The sequence below is a fragment of the Aristolochia californica genome, unplaced genomic scaffold (genome assembly GCF_029961685.1).
Source record: "Aristolochia californica isolate CCGP_79_NKW_82.1479 unplaced genomic scaffold, dmAriCali1.0.hap1 SCAF_13, whole genome shotgun sequence".
Taxonomy (NCBI): Eukaryota; Viridiplantae; Streptophyta; class Magnoliopsida; order Piperales; family Aristolochiaceae; genus Aristolochia; species Aristolochia californica.
The window spans coordinates 22,482,324-22,502,572 of record NW_027181804.1 but is presented as its reverse complement, the minus strand read 5'-3'; the positions used below and the strand labels follow the sequence as shown (position 1 = coordinate 22,502,572).

The 20,249-nt window shown below is 34.0% G+C and overlaps 1 protein-coding gene across 1 annotated transcript; it reads right to left on the bottom strand.

Moving 5' to 3' along the window:
• Nucleotides 1-13,838: 13,838 nt before the first annotated feature.
• LOC137948697 (uclacyanin-3-like) lies at nt 13,839-15,988 on the bottom strand. Its single transcript, XM_068794847.1, has 2 exons — nt 15,614-15,988; nt 13,839-14,411 (listed from the first exon to the last, which is right to left on the bottom strand). Exons 1-2 carry the CDS (start codon nt 15,765-15,767, stop codon nt 14,035-14,037), a joined length of 531 nt encoding a protein of 176 aa, XP_068650948.1. The 5' UTR covers nt 15,768-15,988; the 3' UTR covers nt 13,839-14,034.
• Between the last annotated feature and the right edge of the window lie 4,261 nt (nt 15,989-20,249).

Here is a 20,249-nt window from a genome sequence, read left to right as displayed (position 1 = left end):
AAAAGACTTTTTTAGTAGAAATACGTTTCTAGGGACTATTAGTGCCTCATGTTTTTTGGAAATATTTTTCTAATTGAAAATTCTTATTAAAAAAATCATATAATTTTCTAAGTAATATTTTCCTGCCAAGATGGGCTAAAAAACCGTATATAAACTTTTTGAATAAGTATTTGACAGTTGATGTTGTAATACTTTTAACATGAGGCAATTTTCATAGCAATTTTGTGTTTGACATTTTATTTGATTAAAAACTTATTAACGAGTATAGTAATATATTAGATTGATTATTAATTTTCATTTATTTTCCTAGAATAGGCAATAAGAGGTCCATTTAACTTTCTTAAGAAAATTTAAAATATTTTTCGTAATTTTCTAGTAAGTCACTAATAGTAATAGGATTTTATTTAAAGGACATTTTGGAAATATGTATAATAGAAAAAATATTTCTAGTTTTTTCTAGAATATAAATTTTCTACTAGGGGCACTAAGGAGGCCACAGTAAATTTAAATTTATGGCCAAATTCAAAAATTATAAAATAAGCTAGATAATATTGGGGTAAAAAAGATTAATATTGGTACGTTCTAATCTATTATCGAGATTCAATCCTGAACCTCCCCTATCATTCTTTTTTTTTAAATGTATGCATAATTTTATATATAATTTATTTGACATATATTTTATCTAGAGTATTAAATTTAGGTTATTCTCGAACTCGGCTAGAGCTCGAGCTCAAACTCGGTTAAAATTATTAGGCTCGGGCTCGATTACAATTTTAGGCTTGAGGTTATGGTCGGGTCGAGCTCGAGTTCGAAATATTTAAATCAAACTTGGCTCGAACATAGGAAGGTTCAGACTCAACTAAATTCAACGTCACCCTCATGCCCAATTTTAAGTAGAGGTCATGCCCAATTTTATGTAGAAGTTATGCCTAATTTTATGTAAAATGTATGCTCAATTTTATGTAAAATGTATGCATAATTTTATATACAATTTATTTGACATGTATTTTTTTTAGAAGTTTTAAATGTATGTTGGAGTTTGAACTCGAGACATGTATTTTTTGAAAATTTTTAAATGAATGTTGAAGCTAGAGCTCGGCTCAAACTAGGTTAAAATTATTGGGCTCGAGCTCGAGTTCAAAATATTTAAATCAAGCTCGGCTCGAACATAGGCAGGTTCGGGCTCGGTTCGGCTTGATGCCACCCCTAACTAGAACACTGGGTAAAGGGACAAAAACTTGATTATTAGTGAGAAAACTGATGCCACATATTAATGAAGACATTAAACTTGGATGAAAGAGCAGTAGAGAAAAGGTATTCGCTTACAAAGTACATCTCCAACTTTGAATTCCTTGCCAGACGGCCATGAACCCAGATCAGTGCTGATGTCCCACGCAGCAGTATCTCCCTCTGTGTACACAGTCGCATTGCAAGTTAATGACTGGCAAGGAAAAGCCACGGAGCACGACGACTAACACGAGCTTAGCCATCAATGAAAATATGGATATGAAAGAAGCTGCAATGGAGACGAAGACTTCATTTCCTTTGTACGCCTAGCTAGACTATAAAGTCGACAACCTAATTAACTAACTCTTACGTTTTATATAATTTACTCATTAGATATTTTTCTTTTCTCCAGTTTTGTGATAAAGAATATGAAATGAGTTGAATAATGAATTGGATGAGAAAGAAAGAGAGACAGAGGTCCGCTACTAGGTATCAGATTGTTGACGATAGTAAGTAAAATGTGGGTTGCGTAGAGGAGGACGTAAGAAGTATTCTGTAGTTGGTGGGGTTTGTTGACTTCTTCTGTTAGGCAGTTCAGCAGCTCTTCGTCAAGAAAGAAGAACGACGACTTCAAAAAAATCTGTTAACATCACGTATCACACCAGAGAGACATGAGGATAAAAATATGACCACTTAACTACTTTTATTAACATTTCCAAAGCTCTCTTTATTTGTTACTCTATCTGTATATTCAGCAGGAGAAGTAGTGGTGCTCAACTGGTAATTTGAAAAGAGTTTTGAGGGTTATCTCTGGCAAGTCTCATTTGTAATATATAGAATAGCAGATGTGAACTCCGTATCTCTGGCAAGTCCTTCATTGCTTAAACTTATGCATACTCAGTATGTGAAGAGAATATGAAATTTGATCTTAAATTTGTGCCTCACTTAGATATGGACTTGGGCATGCAAGTTGTAGGACTAACTTGATTAGATCTTGATATAGAGTACTAGTATATATTCCTAGGATACAAACCCCAGTATCGCATTCCTGTGCAATCTCATCATCTCATAAACAATATGAAACATCATTATCAGAATTAAAAACACAAGCAAACTAAAAAAATAAAATTGAAAAATATTAAATGCTTACCATGATGTGAGGGTACCCGACTGTAAAATGCCTTGAAATTCTTTACTTAGAAGGGAAAATAGTTCCATAATAGATGACCCATGTAATGGGTGAAGAGGCCACCAAAATCCCATGTGACTGTTAGGTCCAATGAGGAACAAACCTAGACGAGTGTTGTGAATAGCTTGGTGTTCAATTAATTGCTACAAATTTTTATCTTCCCCTAATTTTTCTTACTTAGCCCTTTAGGTGTTGTTGAAAAATGCAACCCAAGTATAGTGGCAAAGATGTAAAATATCTTTTTTTTTGTCACTTTCCTCTCTTCTTAGGGCAAAAGGCATTGATGTAATTTATAAGATGTTCAATACATATTGAGGGGAAGGATTAGGTACGTCACCTAACCCTAATCCTCCTTCCCTCCTCTCATTCTCACTCTCTAGCCGACCTCTCTTTTCTTTCTCTCTTCCTCATGTAACTCTCTTCACCCTAAAATTGCTCGGTGATTGCTCACTACATGTAGGGGTGGCATCGAACCGAGCCGGTTAGCGAGTGGCTTGAGCTCAGCTCGGTTTGGCTCGATTTATCTGGATCTCGAACAGAGTTCGAGATCCAAATAAGGCTCATTTGTGTTAACGAGCCGAGTTCGACCAAACCATGGTTTGGTTCAAAAGCTCGCAAGCCAGCTCGTTAACGGGCTCGAGAGTCTGGAGCGAGAGCGGTAGTGAGGGGGGGGATTCTTCCTCCCGTCGTCACCGTCGAGCCCCTCCCATCTGCTGTTGTTTCCGTCGACAGCTACTCACTGACCGCCTCTGTCGCCGTCGATTTGATTTCTTTCTCCGATTTCTTCCATCCCGCCTTTGCCTCTTTTTCTGTCGCAGCCGTCAACCCCGACGACAGGTCCTTGCCGGCGCCCGCTAACCCCTTTCCCTCCGTGTCATCTCGACGAAAACCACGTCGTCTCGACACAACCCACCCCCTCCTCGCACGAAGACGATTTTGCACTTGCAAGATCATAAGCAAATAAAAAAAAAACTCTTTCTTAAATTTCAGTTGTCCCTACCTCATGGCTCTTGAAACAATTGAAAAGAGATTATACGTTTCTAGGGACTATTAGTGCCTAATGTTTTTTGTAAACATTTTTCTAATTGAAAATTCTTATTAAAAGATCCTATAATTTTCTAAGTAAGATTTTCCTGCCAAGATGGGCTAGAAAACCGTATAAATTTTTTTTGAATAAGTATTTGATAGTTGATGTTGTAATACTTTTAACATGAGGCAATTTTTATAGAAATTTTGTGTTTGACATTTTATTTGATTAAAAATTTATTGATAAGTATAGTAATATAATAAATTGATTATTAATTTTTATTTATTTCCCTATAAGAGGCAATAAGAGGTCCATTTAACTTTCCTAAGAAAATTTTAAAATATTTCTTGTAATTTTCTAGTAAGTCACTAATAGTAAAAGGATTTTATTTAAAGGTTTTTTTTTAAATATGTATCATAGGAAAAACATTTCTAGTTTTTCCTAGAATATAAATTTTCAACCAGGGGCGCTAAGGAGGCCATAGTAAATTTATGGCCAGATTAAAAAATTGCAAAATAAGCCAGACAACATTTGGGTTAAAAAAGATTAATAATGATGCGTTCTAATCCATTATTGAGATTCAATCCCGAACCTCCCCTATCATTCTTTTTTTAAAATGTATGCATAATTTTATATATAATTTATTTGACATATATTTTATGTAGAGTATTAAATGTAGGTTAAGCTCGAACTCGGCTAGAACTGGGTTAAAATTATTAGGCTCGAGCTCGATTACAATTTTAGGTTGAAGGTTAGGGTCAACTCGAGCTCAAGTTCAAAATATTTAAATCAAGCTCGGCTCGAACAAGGTTCGGATTCAGCTGGATTTGATGTCACCCTATGCCCAATTTTAAGTAGAGGTCATGCCCAATTTTATGTAAAATGTAGGCATAATTTTAGATACAATTTATTTGACATGTATTTTTTGAAAAGTTTTAAATGAATGTTGGAGCTCGAGCTCTCGGCTCGAACTCGATTAAAATTATTGGGCTCGAGCTCGATAAAAATTTTAGGCTCGAGCTCGAGTTCAAAATATTTAAATCAAACTCGGCTCAAACATAGGCAGGTTCGGGCTTGGCTCGATGCCACCCCTAACTACATGGGATCCTAAATCTCACATGGTATCAGAGCATTAGGTTTAGTATGCCGAAGTTATGATGCTCATGATCAAGGTCTTTTAATCTTCTCGGTGGAATAAAGGTGTTAATCAAAGGATCAATCTTGAATTCTCTTTTGCTCGATGAGAGATAAGTACTTCTCTTTACAATTTTGTTTTTAAAATGGTTGTTGGTGGATGCCTCAGAAAGTTGGAGGTTTTAGCATTCTTTGCTCAGAAAAAGTTCAAAATTATTGCTCTCTATATGATAACTTCAGCCTAGAAGTTTGTTCTTCGATATGATCACTTCATGTTCTCTTCAAAGTTGGCATAAGATTTTTTATGACTTATAGAATGATGTATATTATTGCTTGAAGCCATGCTCAGTTGTTGATGATTTCATAAGATTATGATGTTATTCATGAGGCTATGCATGTGTGATTAAAAGTTTTTAAGGTTCATTGCTTTGATGATAAGTTGAAGAAGGTTGCCTTGGTTTGAACTCGTGAGAGTTTTTCTTTAAGTGCCAAAGATGTTCTTTTGTTAATAAAAAAAAGCTTTTTTTCTTCTCATTGGGTAGTATCCCACGTGAGATAGAGGTTGGTGTTTATGGGATGTTGGTTGGCGCCAAAATCTTAGAAGGAAAGTTTCATTCTTAAAGAAATCTCCAGTCTATTCGAGATCCTCTTCTTTGGAATGTTTACTAATTGACCTGCTTAATTCTCTCCTTGCCTAAAATAATTGAGTCAAGATTGAGATTTTTTGGTGAAGTGGCATCTAAGACACTAAAGGAAGGTTTCCTTTTTTATTTTTAGAAGCGACCGATTTGGAGGTAGATCTTTCGTGATTTGGAAGGTTACATCACTCTTCTTATTGTATAAGTGAAGTGTATCTCTAATTTGATTCTTGATGGCTGAAGATCACATTGGAAATAAGAGTGATCTTCTCAAAATCACTACTATACCATTGAGAGGGTTGTCTAATTACCTGAGTTGGTGAGAGTCGGTTAGGAGGTTTCTCATTACACGAGTTCTCTTAGAACATCTAACCAAGCCAACTCCACCTATTGATGGAGAGGGCAACTCATATATTAAGTGGTTGAAGAACGATTCATTGGTGATTAACTAGCTCATAAATAGCATGGAGGAGCATGTGGCCAACAATGTGGTTCACTTGGAGACGACCAAACAAATATGGGACACCTGTATCAAATTGTAAAGTATAGAGAACCTACATAAATTATATGATGTTGTTCACAACATATTTAATACAATGCAAGGAGAAAATCTACATGAGTTCTTGGCACACTTTCAGGGGTTGATTCAGGAGTAGAAAATTACTTGACCCTACTCCACTGATATATCGGTTCAAGAAAAGCAGCGGGAAGCCTTAGCCGCTACTATTTGTTTAGCAAATATCATGTTATACCTTGAGGTGGCCAAAACTCAACTTCTTAGCTCATCGGCACTTCCATCATTTGATAATATAGGAAACTATTAGTAAGGAGGCACTGTAGACAGTTGGCTCTAGTGATGAGATGAGCCCAAAACCACTAGCCAAACAATTTGAATTTGCAAGAGGAAGAGGACTGAAGATGCATCCTCATCCTCGGATCGGCTCAAATAACTTAAAGATGTTGTGGACGACATGAGGGTGACCCAAGAAGCTATCCTTTCCACTCAAGAACAGTTGAAGATGGGTCTAGATGAGCTTAGAGAGAGTAAGCGGAGGATGAGTCCATGTTGGAACTCTTCATCCGCCGTTGCTTTCTCATTAGTTGCCCTTCTTGCCTATTTTGACCGAGCCCGATTTGTATTTACATTTGCCTATTTCTCATTGTATTTTGTATTAGCATTTGTTTCTACAATACTTTTTGTACACACATTTTTTATATATATTAAAGGCCTTCAAGCCAACTCTTTATCTCAAATTCCAATTGCAGAATCTATTTGAATATGACAAAAAAAAGGGGGAGAAAATATCCAAAAGCACTAAATGGTAAAATAAAAAATTAAAATTTGAAATGTGATATGCATAGATTAAGGGGGAAATATTTCCCTAACATTTTCACATTTAATTAGCTCCAAATCTTAGAGATGAAATATTTTAAATTTTTTCAAAATTAGGTTGTCATCATAAAAAAAGGGGAACTATTGATGAGTGTTGACTCCCTTCTTGATTTTGATAATAACAAAACTAAATTGATTTAACAATTACAATGCATGCATTTCAAATGCATTTCCTCCAAGAGACACAAAACTCAAAGGTCAACCAATGAACCGACACAACCTTCTCATAGACCTTGAGCTCCATGGAGTATCAAAGTGTTCTTGAAGAAGCACCCTAAAAAAGAAGAAGCAAAAAATTGAAGACTAGAATTTAGGAGGTTTTGAATAAATGTCAAAACTCAATCTATGTAAGAGAACGGCTCCAATCCTTCCAAAATTTGAGGTACAAAGTAACTTTTGGAGCTTTAGAACATTTTTTGCATTCAAACATATTTTTATCAAAGCATTCATACATTTCATACATGTTAGAATTACTTAGGATTACAAATTTTCATGCTTTAAAATCTCACATAGTGAGTTGCCACTGGATGTATAGATCAACATTTTCCAATGATCGATCAACCAAAAGTGAACTGGCCAAAAATATAAACCATGATCAATCAACCAAGATCTATTGATCGATTATCCAGAACATGGCCAATTTGTACTATAAAGCATGATCAACTAACCCAAGTGAAGTGATTGAACAATGTTGTCCAGGCAAAGTAAAATCATGTTGATTGATCGATCAACCTCCAAACACTAATCAATCATACTGAACTTTGTCAACCAAGAACATAAAGCATGACTGGTCAAAGCAAAGTCATTAATCAACCACTTGTTATGCATTGCCACTAGGAATTCTAACTGATTGATCATACCTTATACATTGATCATTCAACTTAAACTATCAAACCTAATAGATATTGATCGATCATACCATCGATCGGTAAGTCATTTTTTGAAAAAAATATAGTCGTTACATGATTAATCGATCTATCACTTTACACTAATCGATCAATGTAAAGTCACCTTTTTGTAAACGGGAAAAAATGGCTAGTTTGTCTTAGGAAACTTATAAATACCTCACTAAACGTCACATTAATGAGCTTTTATTGGCATGTCTACTGCAATTCATTCTCAATTACTTGAAATTCCTTCCTAAGACCAATTTTGAGAAAAAGAGAGTCTATTTTACAAAACTATTTCATTCCTTTCTCTATTCCAGCTTCTTGCATGCATTGTAGTCAAGCTCCTACTTATTCCATTATGCATCAAAGACTGGAAGCTTGGAACTTTCAAGGAGAATACGATCTCTCCACAATTTAAAGGGTGTAAAATTTACCTTTCTTTTGTAATTTTTAATTTTTTGGTAGGTTCATCTAAAACCTTGCTCAATCTAGATAGAAAGGTATGCTAGAGCTAGAATCTAGGTAACCACTAGGGAAATTGATTTACAATCATATATTTGGGCATAGACATGACTTGTAGGAGAGCCAAAATCTCTTTCTTATAATTCCAAGCTAATAGTGCATTTATTAGTTGAAATTCTCAAGCACGGATTCTTGGGTGGTGAATACCAATAAGGGAACATCGATAATAAAATATTTTGTGTTCATTTGTGGTGTGATTTTATCTTTATAATTTTATTCTTGTTTACTTAAATTCTCACACACTTTAAGTTTAAAATTATAAAATATCAATTTACTCCCTCTTGAGAAACCACCTTGGCCAACACTTGATTTAGTACAAGCAACTAGAATGCTTGGATGTAAGCCCATTAATAAATACATCAATGGAACCAAATAGTAAATTGTGTGTAGAATCTAGGGATAGAGTTGATGTTGAGTGATTTCATTGTTTGGATGGAAAATTAATTTTTTTCATAGTTACAATACTAGACATATCTTATTATGTGAGTGTCATCAATCAATTTATCTATCAACCCCGACAGTCTCATTAGATAGTACTAGAGAGAATACTTTGGTATCTAAAGAAAAATCCAAGTCAAGGGTTATTATATAAAGGCCATCAAGGGTTTTTTAGATGCAGATTGGGTTGGCTCTCCCGATGAAAAAAAAATAACTTTTGGTTATTACTCAACTAAGGGAGGTAATCTAGCTGCTTGGAGAAGAAAAAAACAGAATGTTGTGGTTGGGTCAAGCGTCGAAGTAGAATATAGGGATATGACTCATGTAGTAAGTGAATTATTATGGCTAAATCCTTGATGACAAAGCTAGGGTTTTAAACAACTAAGCTTAGGCAACCCTACTGTGACAACTAGATAATTATACACATTGCAACTAATCCATTTTTTCATGAAAAAACCATGCTCATTGAAGTTGATTGTCATTTTGTTCAAGAAATAATACACATAGGTGTCATATCCATACAATATATTTCTTCAAAGAACCAGCTAAAAGATATTTTTACAAAAGCTATTCCTGCAAGCTCCATCTCAACTATATTTACCAAGATGAGGATATTTTATGTTTTTGCACCAACTTGAGGGGGAGTGTTGAAGTAGTATGTGTGACATCTATTGTAATTGAATGCGTGAGTAGCATGAGTTATAATTATGATGAATTTTAAGTTCATTTTTTTCCACTCATGTACTAAGGTATCTACCCCAAAATTATAAGTATCAACCTAAGGGGGAGGGCACTAAAATTGATTCTCTAAATCCTCACTTTCTCCATCTCCTTTCTTGCCTCACGTACCTAACCTTCTCTCCCAAACTCTCCTCTCCTTTCCTCTTTTGTTCTCCTTCTTCTTCCTCTAAATCCTAGTTGTTCTCAGCATGAAACCCTCGAGTCTAATAAAGTAGAACTATAATAATGTACAAATAAAGAGAATGACATTTGTTTCTCCCATACTAGCTGGACACTGTGTCATTGACAATGAAATTGTAGGATAGCCACCTAAATAACAAAGTATTTACATTGAGTAACATTGTGCTGACTACGGAATCAGAAGAATAATTTTCATTCTTTAGCAATGACACCATGTACAAATATACAATACAACTATGTTAAGCAATAAAGAATAACTATGTTACTTAATAGTGTATCAGTATGTTATCCACTGCCAAATACTATGTTATCAGATAGTTGGGTTATAAAAAGAAGAGTCGAACCAGAATAATAATGTCAAACTAAGACCATGGGAGTTTTAGGCTCATAGTCAACATATTGTCATTTTACCATCTTTGGTCAAAGAATTATAATTTTGACAATTTTTTTCAATAATAAACAAATTTTCCTTCATTTTATCGTGTTTAGCATATGAGTTTCTTATTTTTGTTTGGTATGGGATTGAATTTTGTTTATTATCCAAGGGCTCAGATTTGGTAAACGTGTTGTAGCAATGGGGCTGGTCCCCTCCTATGATATGGGGAGGATAAATGGGAGTCATTTCTCAATGTAAAATGGGTTCATCAATCCTCTTGACATGATAGAAGGGAACCGGCCTCTTGTTAAAATATCGTCTAACAAATCTGAATTCATCATCCAATAAGATGTAAGAATATATGTGCATTAGGAAGAGACTATGGGTTTTTTCATCTTCCCAATTAATGTTAGATGGTACATTGGGTACTTAGTTTTCTCTCTCTTCAATTTGCATAAAGCTTGGAAGATTGTAGATTTGTACCCTTGGAAGTAGGGCTGGCATCGAATCGAGCCGGTTCGCAAGCCACTCAAGTTCGGCTCGGTTCGATTCGATTTTTTTGGATCTCAAACTTGATGAGATTTGTTTAAGTTAACGAGCCGAACTCGAACGAACCATGGTTCGGTTCAAAAGCTCGCGAGGTGGCTCGCTTACTTAATGAGGCTCAGCAACCAAGAACCGGAATCGGGACAGGATGTCTTCGAGTTTCAACTCATAGAGTCAAAACTCATCACTGACTCACCCCATCCAGGTGAACACGTTTGGGCCTCCTTCTAGCTAGGCTTTTATAAATCCACTCAAGCCATGCTCCTCGTTTTACCTATGTGGGACTAATAAACTTCTAGTGAATAAAAGAATGAATCAAGGAAAGGAAAATAAAGAGAACAAGGAAAAATAAGGGAAGAAAAAAAGAAAAATGGGAGAATAAGGAAAAAAGGAAAATGAAAAAAATAGAGAAGATTTTAAATGAAATAAATTTTAAATTAATGTGAAAAATGAGGAAATAAATATAAACTATTTTATAAAAAAGTAAAAATAAGAGAATAAAAAAGGAAAAAAATGAAAATGAAAAAAATGGAGGAGTAGAGTGAAGGAAAAAATTAAAATAAATAAATATATATTTAAAATTTTAAATGTATTAAAATTATAATTAATGTGAAAATTGCGGAAATAAATATAAACTATTTTATAAAAATATAAAAAAATAAGAGAAGAAAAAAAGGAAAAAAAGGAAAATTAAAAAAATGGAGGAGAAGAGTAAAGGAAAAAAATAAAAAATAAAAGTATATATTTAAAAATTTTAAATGAATTAAAATTATAATTAATGTGAAAATTGAGGAAAAAAATATAAAATATTTTATAAAAATATAAATAAAAATATGAGAAAAAATAAGTAAATAAAAAATGAAGGAGAAAAGTGAAGGAATAAATAAAAAATAAAAATATATATTTAAAATTTTAAAATGAATTAAAATTATAATTAATGTGAAAATTGATGAAATAAATATAAACTATTTCATAAAAATATAAAGAAAAAATAAGGGAAGAAAAAAAGAAGAAAGGAAAATGAAAAAAATTGAGGGGAAAAGTGAAATAAAATATATATATATATATATATATATATATATATATATATATATATATATATATTTAAAATTTTAAAATGAATTAAAATTATAATTAATGTGAAAAATGAGGAAATAAATATAAACTATTTTATAAAAATATAAATAAAAATAAGGTTAGAAAAAAAGAAAAAAGGAAAATGAAAAAAATGGAGGAGAATAGTGAAAGAAAAATTAAAAATTAAAAATTATATTTAAAATTTTAAAATGAATTAAAATTATAATTAAAGTAAATATGAGGAAAATAAATATAAAATATTTTATAAAAATATAAAGAAAAAAAGGGAATAAAAAAATGAAAAGAGGAAAATGAAAAAAAAGAGGAGTGAGAAAAAGGAAAATAAAATTAAATAAGAGTTGAAAGATAAAAGGAAAAAAGAAACAAATAGCAGGAAGAGGAGAAAGAGTGAAGGAAAAAATTAAAAATTAAAATATATTTTTAAAATTTTAAAATGATTTAAAATTATTTTAAATTAAAAATGAGGAAAATAAATATAAAATATTTTATAAAAATATAAAGGAAAAAAGGGAAGGAAAAAGGAAAATTGGGAGAATAAGGAAAAAAAGGAAAATGAAAAAAATGGAGGAGAGGGAAAAAGGAAAAGAAAAATAAATAAGTGTTGAAGGACAAAAGGAAAGGGAAACAAATAGCAAGAAGAGGAGAAGAGTGAATGAAAAAATTAAAATATATATTTAAATTTTTTAAATGAATTAAAAATATAATAAAAGTGAAAATTGATGAAAATAAATATAAACTATTTTATAAAAAATAGTTTTATTCATGAGAAATAATTTTTTAATATTTTCTTGTACAATTGAGCCATGTTCTTAAATCATTGTACTTAAAACTTGTTCTCAGTTTGAAAGTGTCTCTTATTCATAACTTAGTATATTTCAAGTCTTTTGGACTTGTGAGGGGCGAAAGGTCGAAACAAGATGAAGTAGGGAGCAATAGGTAAAGGATACGAACTTCTATTAATTGAGACTCAGTTATTAATATGGATTTTTAAGTAAATAATACTCATCTAGAATACCCGTTCAATTTAATTGACCCATCACAAAGATAAATTTCATGACATACAAAATAATTTGTAGTATTGGTAATAAAATTTATTAAAAATGAAGCCATATTAGTGGTATTTTCAAGAAATGTTGAAAAGACATTTTTAGTTGAAATACATTTGTAGGGACTATTAGTGCCTCATGTTTTTTGAAACATTTTTCTAATTGAAAATTCTTATTAAAAAAATAATATAATTTTCTAAGTAAGATTTTCCTGCCAAGATGGGCTAAAAAACCGTATATAAAATTTTTGAATAAGTATTTGATAGTTGATGCTGTAATACTTTTAGCATGGAGAAATTTTCATAGCAATTTTGTGTTTGACATTTTATTTGATTAAAAATTTATTGATAAGTATAGTAATATATTAGATTGATTATTAATTTTTATTTCTTTCCCTGGAAGAGGCAATAAGAGGTCCATTTAACTTTTCTAAGAAAATTTTAAAATATTTTTTTTAATTTTCTAGTAAGTCACTAATAGTAATAGAATTTTATTTAAAGGTTTTTTTTTAGAAATATGTATCCTAGGAAAAACATTTCTAGTTTTTCCTAGAATATAAATTTTCAACTAGGGTCACTAAGGAGGCCATAGTAAATTTATGGCCAGATTCAAAAATTACAAAATAAGCTAGACAACATTTGGGGTAAGAAAGATTAATATTGGTGCGTTCTAATCCATTATCGAGATTCAATCCCAAATTTCCACTATCATTCTTTTTTTAAATGTATGCATAATTTTATATATAATTTATTTGACATATATTTTATGCAGAGTATTATGTTGAAGCTCGAACTCGGTTAAAATTATTAGGCTAAAGCTCGATTACAATTTTAGGCTCGAGGCTAGGGTTGGCTCGAGCTCAAGTTCGAAATATTTAAATCAAGCTCGGCTCGAATATAGGAAGGTTCGGGCTCGGCTCGATTCGATGCTACCCTTATGCCCAATTTTAAGTAGATGTCATGCCCAATTTTATGTAGAGGTCATGCCCAATTTTATGTAAAATGTATGCGTCATTTTATATATAATTTATTTGATATGTATTTTTTTTGGAAAAGTTTTAAATGAATGTTGAAGCTCGAGCTCAGCTCGAACTCGGTTAAAACTATTAGGCTCGAGCTCGATAATAATTTTAGGCTCGAGGATGGGCTCGGCTCGAGTTTGAGATCGAAATATTTAAATCAAACTCGGTTCGAACATAGGCGGGTTTGGGTTCGGCTAGAATTGGAATTCCTTATCGTTTGAAAAATGAAATTCCAGAGTTCAGTTCACATTTATCTGTATTTGCCCATAATAGTGGTCTCTTTCAAGTTTTATCTACCTGGTTCCGGATTCTTTTAGATTTCCACAATGATTTCTGCTACCAATACTTTTGTAAGGATAAATCTAAGATAACTTCGTTTAATAAGAAAATATTTTATTAGGATTTAGGTGGAAGAAAAATCCATACAATCGAAAACAAATAAATCGCAGTCATACAGGCCGCAGACTACTCCATGTGAGAAATCTCACGGCCTACTAATTAACCACCCAAGTCCCATCAAAAGAAAAACCTAAGCAATGATATCACAGATGCTAGCACTGCCTCTTGCCTAGCTCACCAATGCAAGGATAGGAGCCCACAGCAGGAAGGCACCAAGAGGCCAAGCAGTCAAACTGATGGCTCCGCTGGGTGTGGAACTTGGAGTCCTGGAACTGGGGGTATTGGGGCTGTTGGGTGTGGAGGGAGTGCTGGACGAGGCACCTGGGGCAGACTGACTGTTTCCGGCGGCTGCGACGGTGACGGAGAGCTTCATCCCACTACTGCAGTGGCCAAAAGTCGGGCAGAGAAAGTAGTGGACACCTTCCTTGGAGAGGGTGATGGTGGTGTTCCCGTCGTCGTGGCTTGCAAGTGTGTTGCTGGAGCTGCAACTGTCATAGTCGGATTTGGCCACTTCGTCCACTTTGTGATTTGCTGTGTAGGTGAATACTGCACAAGGACGACAGTTGATGCTTGTTATTCGTCAATGCCCGGAGCTACTCTGCCACTTAGATTAAAGTTTAATTTGCCCATTTTGTTATTGTTCTTCTTTTGATTATATATTAAACTGGTTTGTCTAATTATGCTCTTGCAGATCATAGACGAGCTCTGCAGTTGATAGCTATTAACGTGTTTCCATTGTATATATCTCAATGGAGCACTGCATATATAAGATGAATATTTGGTTATCTTAATGGAGCACTGCATGCACCAACTGCTAACATGACGAGTCTTGAAAAAAAAATGATACTATCGGAAGACGACATCTGTTTAGTGTTTTATTGATGTTGCAGAAAAATTCAAAATTTCTACTTCTTCTTCTTGAATTTTAGGTGGGATGTCATTACTTACTTTCTTCTGGGTAGAAACAGACGAGTGTGGTAGATCAGAGAACCCTTTCAGGCAAACCCAGAAGAAAGAAACTGGATGTCACCTCACTGGTATCCCATAGAACCCAGATCTTTCATGATCATAAAGTAGTTTTTCGGAAAAAAAATGGTTGAGAAACCAGACCATCATCTTCTTTAGATATTGTTGACAAGTTCCACGAATTGACTGGTTTCTGGTTGCGGTCCTAGTCCTTGCTCGTCACTTGGCGTGGAAGATACCATAAAAGATATCTCCACCAAAAGCGATTATATTATTCTACTCGTTTTATCACATGAAAAAGGAGATCAGAGTTGCAGTTTCTGGTAACAGAAAACAGAACTCACTGAGAAAGGGAGAAAAGAACAGCAGAATACTTATTATGAAGTGCAAAATCAAAAGGAGTAGTTTCAATAATTTCACTGAAATGGATAAATGTCGCAATCGCAGTAGGTAATATTCAATAGAAGCGGGTGAAACCTAGGTTGAAGGAGATCAGAAGGGCACTGGCAATGGCGGATGAAGAAAGATTAATTTTAATACAGACAGGGTGAGCAGGGGAAAGAGTAATTAAGCACCCTGTCTGTGTCATTCCATGCCGCACAAAGTGAGAGGAGTTTCAACTAACCACAACAATCTCCAACACTCAGTCTTAACTGCAAAGATACCTTGGTGAATAGTATGAAAATTTAAGGAGAGAATGAAGATAACTCAGTAAGAAATCAAAACCAAACAGAACATATATCAGTCTCATTTGAGAGAAGTGAAAAGCATGGAGAACTTACTGAGTCTGTCACCGACTTGGAATGCTTTCCCAGAGGTCCAAGTGGTGTAGTCCACACCCGAGTCCCACCCGGAGCTATCTCCGACCACGTGGTCCGTTGCGAGGGCTGCCGGAGCGGCCAGAAGAAGAAGAAGGAGAGCTGTTGCTGCAGCCATGTTATGTGCCTGCGTCGAAGGAATGCACAAATACAAAACAGAAGGGACTGTCGGAGGAGGAAACGATGGGGCTTATTTTATAGACAATCGGAGGAAACACAGCGAGGAATATTTAATTGGAGAGTAAGAAGAAGTCGCCTCCAAATCCCATTGCTTTGTCATCATTTGTTTTTATATCAAGCTTTTACAAGACCTGGTTTTCCTCCTCTCCACCTAATTTCCTCAAAGATCTCTGGTGCTAACCATTCTTTAAATTATGTTATTCTTACATGCAGAGAGATTTTTATATATATATATTTTGACCCCTCCCTCTCTCTCTCTCTCTCTCTCTCTCTCTCTCTCTCTCTCTCTCTCTCTCCATTATTTAATTCACACAATTTATAGATTAAAGATGTCAATTTATGATTCATAATTTTTAGATGAAAATACCACAATTTTCAGCTAGCCCATAATTATCTAATAATGATTATGACTATGCATGTAAGGTGGCAGGTGGGAGTTTTTAATAAAAAAAAATTTCATTCACCACGATTATAAACAAGGTTATAAGGTGTATTTATACATAAATTAAATAACAGAAAAAAATTATTTTTAGCACTCGGAGATACTTCGTTCCGGTGATGGAAACTTGGGTCTCTCCATCGGTTCTTGTGATGGAAACAGGGTCTACAGGCTTCGTTCACAGTAGGTAAGCCCCTTATTTGGATCCCCGGAAAACACTCCGACGGGATGGTTCGCATCTTCTTGTTTTCCCTGTTTTGTAGACTTTCTAGATTTTTTCTTAATATGTAGCAGAGGCAAATTAAAAGTGATTTTTCCTTCGACGATCAATTCCAAATCGTGTTGGGTAATCTTCACTTCCAATCAAAGTGATAAAGAACAGGTCTCACCTTGCAGAAATTTGAAGGCCGTTCCCGTTACTGAGCTTAGCTGTTCGATTTGGTAGCCATTATGGATTCCTACGAAGAGTTAGGCCATGTCTCAATCATCCTCTACTCGACTCTTCTATTATGGATTCCTACGAAGAGTTAGGCCATGTCTCAATCATCCTCTACTCGACTCTTCTTTTATTTATTTTTAACCCACATCTGCATGGCACAAGAAGATGCTTAAACCATTAAGGCAGTTCGTCGAACAGTTGCGACCAGTGAAGGGTGGAACCATGATTTCTCCTCCCATCGCAGCCTCTCGCACGTTACAGTCTTTCTTTTTCTTTTGCTTACAGACCGATACCTAACCTACCATATTTGATATGATTTCTCTCAGATGTTTAGTTTGAATAAGGCTGTGGAGAAGGGAGATTTGTGGGTTGTTGTCTTCTTAAATTGTCAATGAGAAGGCCTCCATATTCCCTCACTTTATGAGTTCCTTTCTTAGTTTCTTTTTCCACTTGTTCTTAACATCACCTAACCCGAACGTGTTAGGTTTGCTTCAACCACATCAGATTAAGAAACAGGAATAAAAAAACTAATTACTTTTCTCTGCTTCAACCGCATCGGATTAAGAAACTGGAATTAAAGACTGGTTACGCTTCTCTAAATTGGGAAGTGAGTATTCTCCATTTTAAAGCATTAAATTAAGCGATTTGGTCATCCAACTGAAACCGGTGACAACGTCAAGATTCCTTGTCATCTTTTGATTTCTCACTGGGCTTTGAATTGTGCCATTTGTTGTTGTTAGGCCTTCTTTTTCGAATTCCAGTGACAGTTACTTGCCGCTGATTTGTTGAAAGCAACGGATTATCATATTTTCTTTACATATATGGGAATCTTGTAGCTTAACGAAGTCTTGGTTCTTCGAAGGGAGTAATAATAGCTAAATGCGTTAATCTCTTAGAACAAAAGGTTTTCCTTTGTGCAGGATTGACTGGTAGAGTTATATTGGAAACAGCAGATGCGTTGTGCTAATGTTATAAAAAATAATCTGATCATCGAATTTATGAGGTTCTCGAGTTCGGCCAAATCTGATTCAACTGAGTTTGATCACTGATTGCATATAACATTATTTTCTTTTTTAAAAGAGTATTTTTCTCCCTCGATCAAGTTCCTCGAGGAAGCAAGGAGAGGAACCTTCGCCCTTCTCTTGCTAGGGAAGGGCATGCAACAGGTTCGGGATAGGTTTTTAAAATCCTAAGGGTATTTTTGGAACTCATAGAAAAGAAAAGAAAAGAAAATGAGAATTTCATCATTATTTTTTCCAAAATAGTTACTTAAAAAAGAGAATTTGATAATTATCTCATTTTCACTTACTATTGCTGGGAATAATAATGGTCAAATTCTTATTTTTTTCTTTTCCTTTCTAGGGTTCCAAACAGACTCTAAATGTACCCCCCACTTATCTGATCTAACCTTGAAATTGGTTCCTTGAATATCTATGTTAAGGTTAAAAATTCATTCCTCCCTCACTTTTTCTCCTCTTCCCCAACCTAACCTCATTTCCACCTTGTCCCCATATTTTCGGCTCATCCCCACTTTAGCCCACGACCTATTCATTAGACATAACCTTATAAAGATTATAAAACAAAAAATATATATATACATTTGACGATATAAAATATCAAAAAGCTAAATACCAAAATAATAAAATTAAACAAATCTACAACAATGTTATGAAAATAATTAAAATTTTATTCCTTCAAAAGCCCTAGCTTAAGTGAAGAATCTCTCCTTGTTTAAAAAGTGTAGTTCTACACTTAAAGTAATGGAGAGTATTCTAGTTTCATATGTTAGAGTTAAAGAAACCAACCTAACCCAAACCTATGGAGGGTTTTCCCTTTCACCCTGTCCCCACCACACGAGGTGAGTGGTTGATCCCATCCTCACCTAAATCAGGCCAAATTTCTCATCTAACCCACCCCATGCCCACCCCTCTCCTATCGACAGGAGAGGGTGGGGGTGCACCTTGTCTTTCTTTCTACTGGTGTGGGAGGCCCTCCGTGTCTTCCACCTAATAGCACACGAACAAGGAAGTCTTATCTGCACCATAAAAAAGGAGTAATAGCCCAATTGGACCAAGCTTGGGTTTTCATAGTTCATCGATTGAATCATAAAAGCTGGCTCCCTTAGGCTTTTGCCTACCCCAATTAGGTCAGGATTTATAACAAATAATAAAAATATCAAATAAATATATAGAGGTATTAATTATGAAACACTGCAATTCGAGGAAAGAGATCACCCTTGATCCAAGAAAAAAGGAGTTTGATAATGAAGGAAATGTTGAGTTAAAATTCATTACCTGGAGAACTAATCTGACATATTGAGCAAACAGCTAATACTAAGAATAATTACCTATCTCATTGTGTGTGTGTATGTGTGTTTGAGGTTTTAAGCCAATCAATGATGTTCATGTCTAGATTAAGAACAAATCTATTAGCTATCATTAATATGTTACCGATTAATTGAACATTTTTTTTTCTCATAGCAGTTTCATTTGCATTAGAAAATTAGTGCAAGTATTTGGTAATTGAATTAAAAAATAAAATTCATTATGTTGGAGTCATTTATTCTTAGGAAATAATTAGATGGAAACATCTCAACCCCATAGTAGAATCACTAGAACTGAATAGCAAAGAGTGATCTCAGCTAGAGGAGCTAAGAATGCATAACTCGCTCTCATTTATTTCTCTCTCTCATTTATTTCTCTCTCTTGCATCATCTTTCATTCTTTCATTAAATTTTGGCTTCTTCTTTTTTTCCTATGAGGTTGCAAGATTATGAGGAAAGAAATTTCATGATCAGTTGTTGTGATAGTTATCATATATGGTTGTTAATGTTTTTGTTTTAAAGTGACTTATTTCCTCTCATTTGTTTATGATACTTTTGTCTTGAAGAACTCATTTTTCCACTAATTGTCATAAAATTTTGCTTTCCATATAATTTGTAAAGATGAATTGTGAGGAAGGGACAACCATATGTGAGGAGTCATCATGAGATGGGAATAATTCGTTTTGTGGAAGATGTGGTGTATCAAATCCAACAACAAGTAAAGATTAAAAAAAAAAAAAAAAAAAAAAAAAAAACAAGAGTATGTATGTTCTTTCTGTTTAACCTATACAAAAAGCTAAGGTTGGTGGTTTGTACATCTCATGTGTTGTTTAAGAGATCAATAAAAATTACTTTGTTGACTTCAATTGCCGAATTTTGGTTTTCTTCATAATAAATAATTACGACTTATTATTGTAGGTTGACTCCCTTATTGATTTTGATGATAACAAAACTTAATAGAGTTGACAATCTTCAAATTGAGTAATTCAGATACTTCACCTTCAAGAGACATGCATCTCAAGGTCTAACCCTTCAAAATGAACAGGCCTACTCAAAACCTCAAACAACATTGAAGGACATCTCTAGAAGAAGCACCATTGGAAAAAAAGACATTGTGAAGACTAGGGTTTAAGTGTCATTGATGTATATCAAAACTTAGTAAAAAATGTAAGAGATTTTTTCTAACTCCCTTTTTTAAAGTACAATGTTATACATGAAG

What these genes read in the sequence shown, in the direction of transcription:
- LOC137948697 (XM_068794847.1), bottom strand. Translation starts at nt 15,767, where the DNA reads ATGGCTGCAGCAACAGCTCTCCTTCTTCTTCTTCTGGCCGCTCCGGCA. An exon ending in CCAAGTCGGTGACAGACTCA is followed by an intron (nt 14,412 to 15,613) that starts GTAAGTTCTCCA and finishes GTCCTTGTGCAG; the next exon opens with TATTCACCTACACAGCAAAT.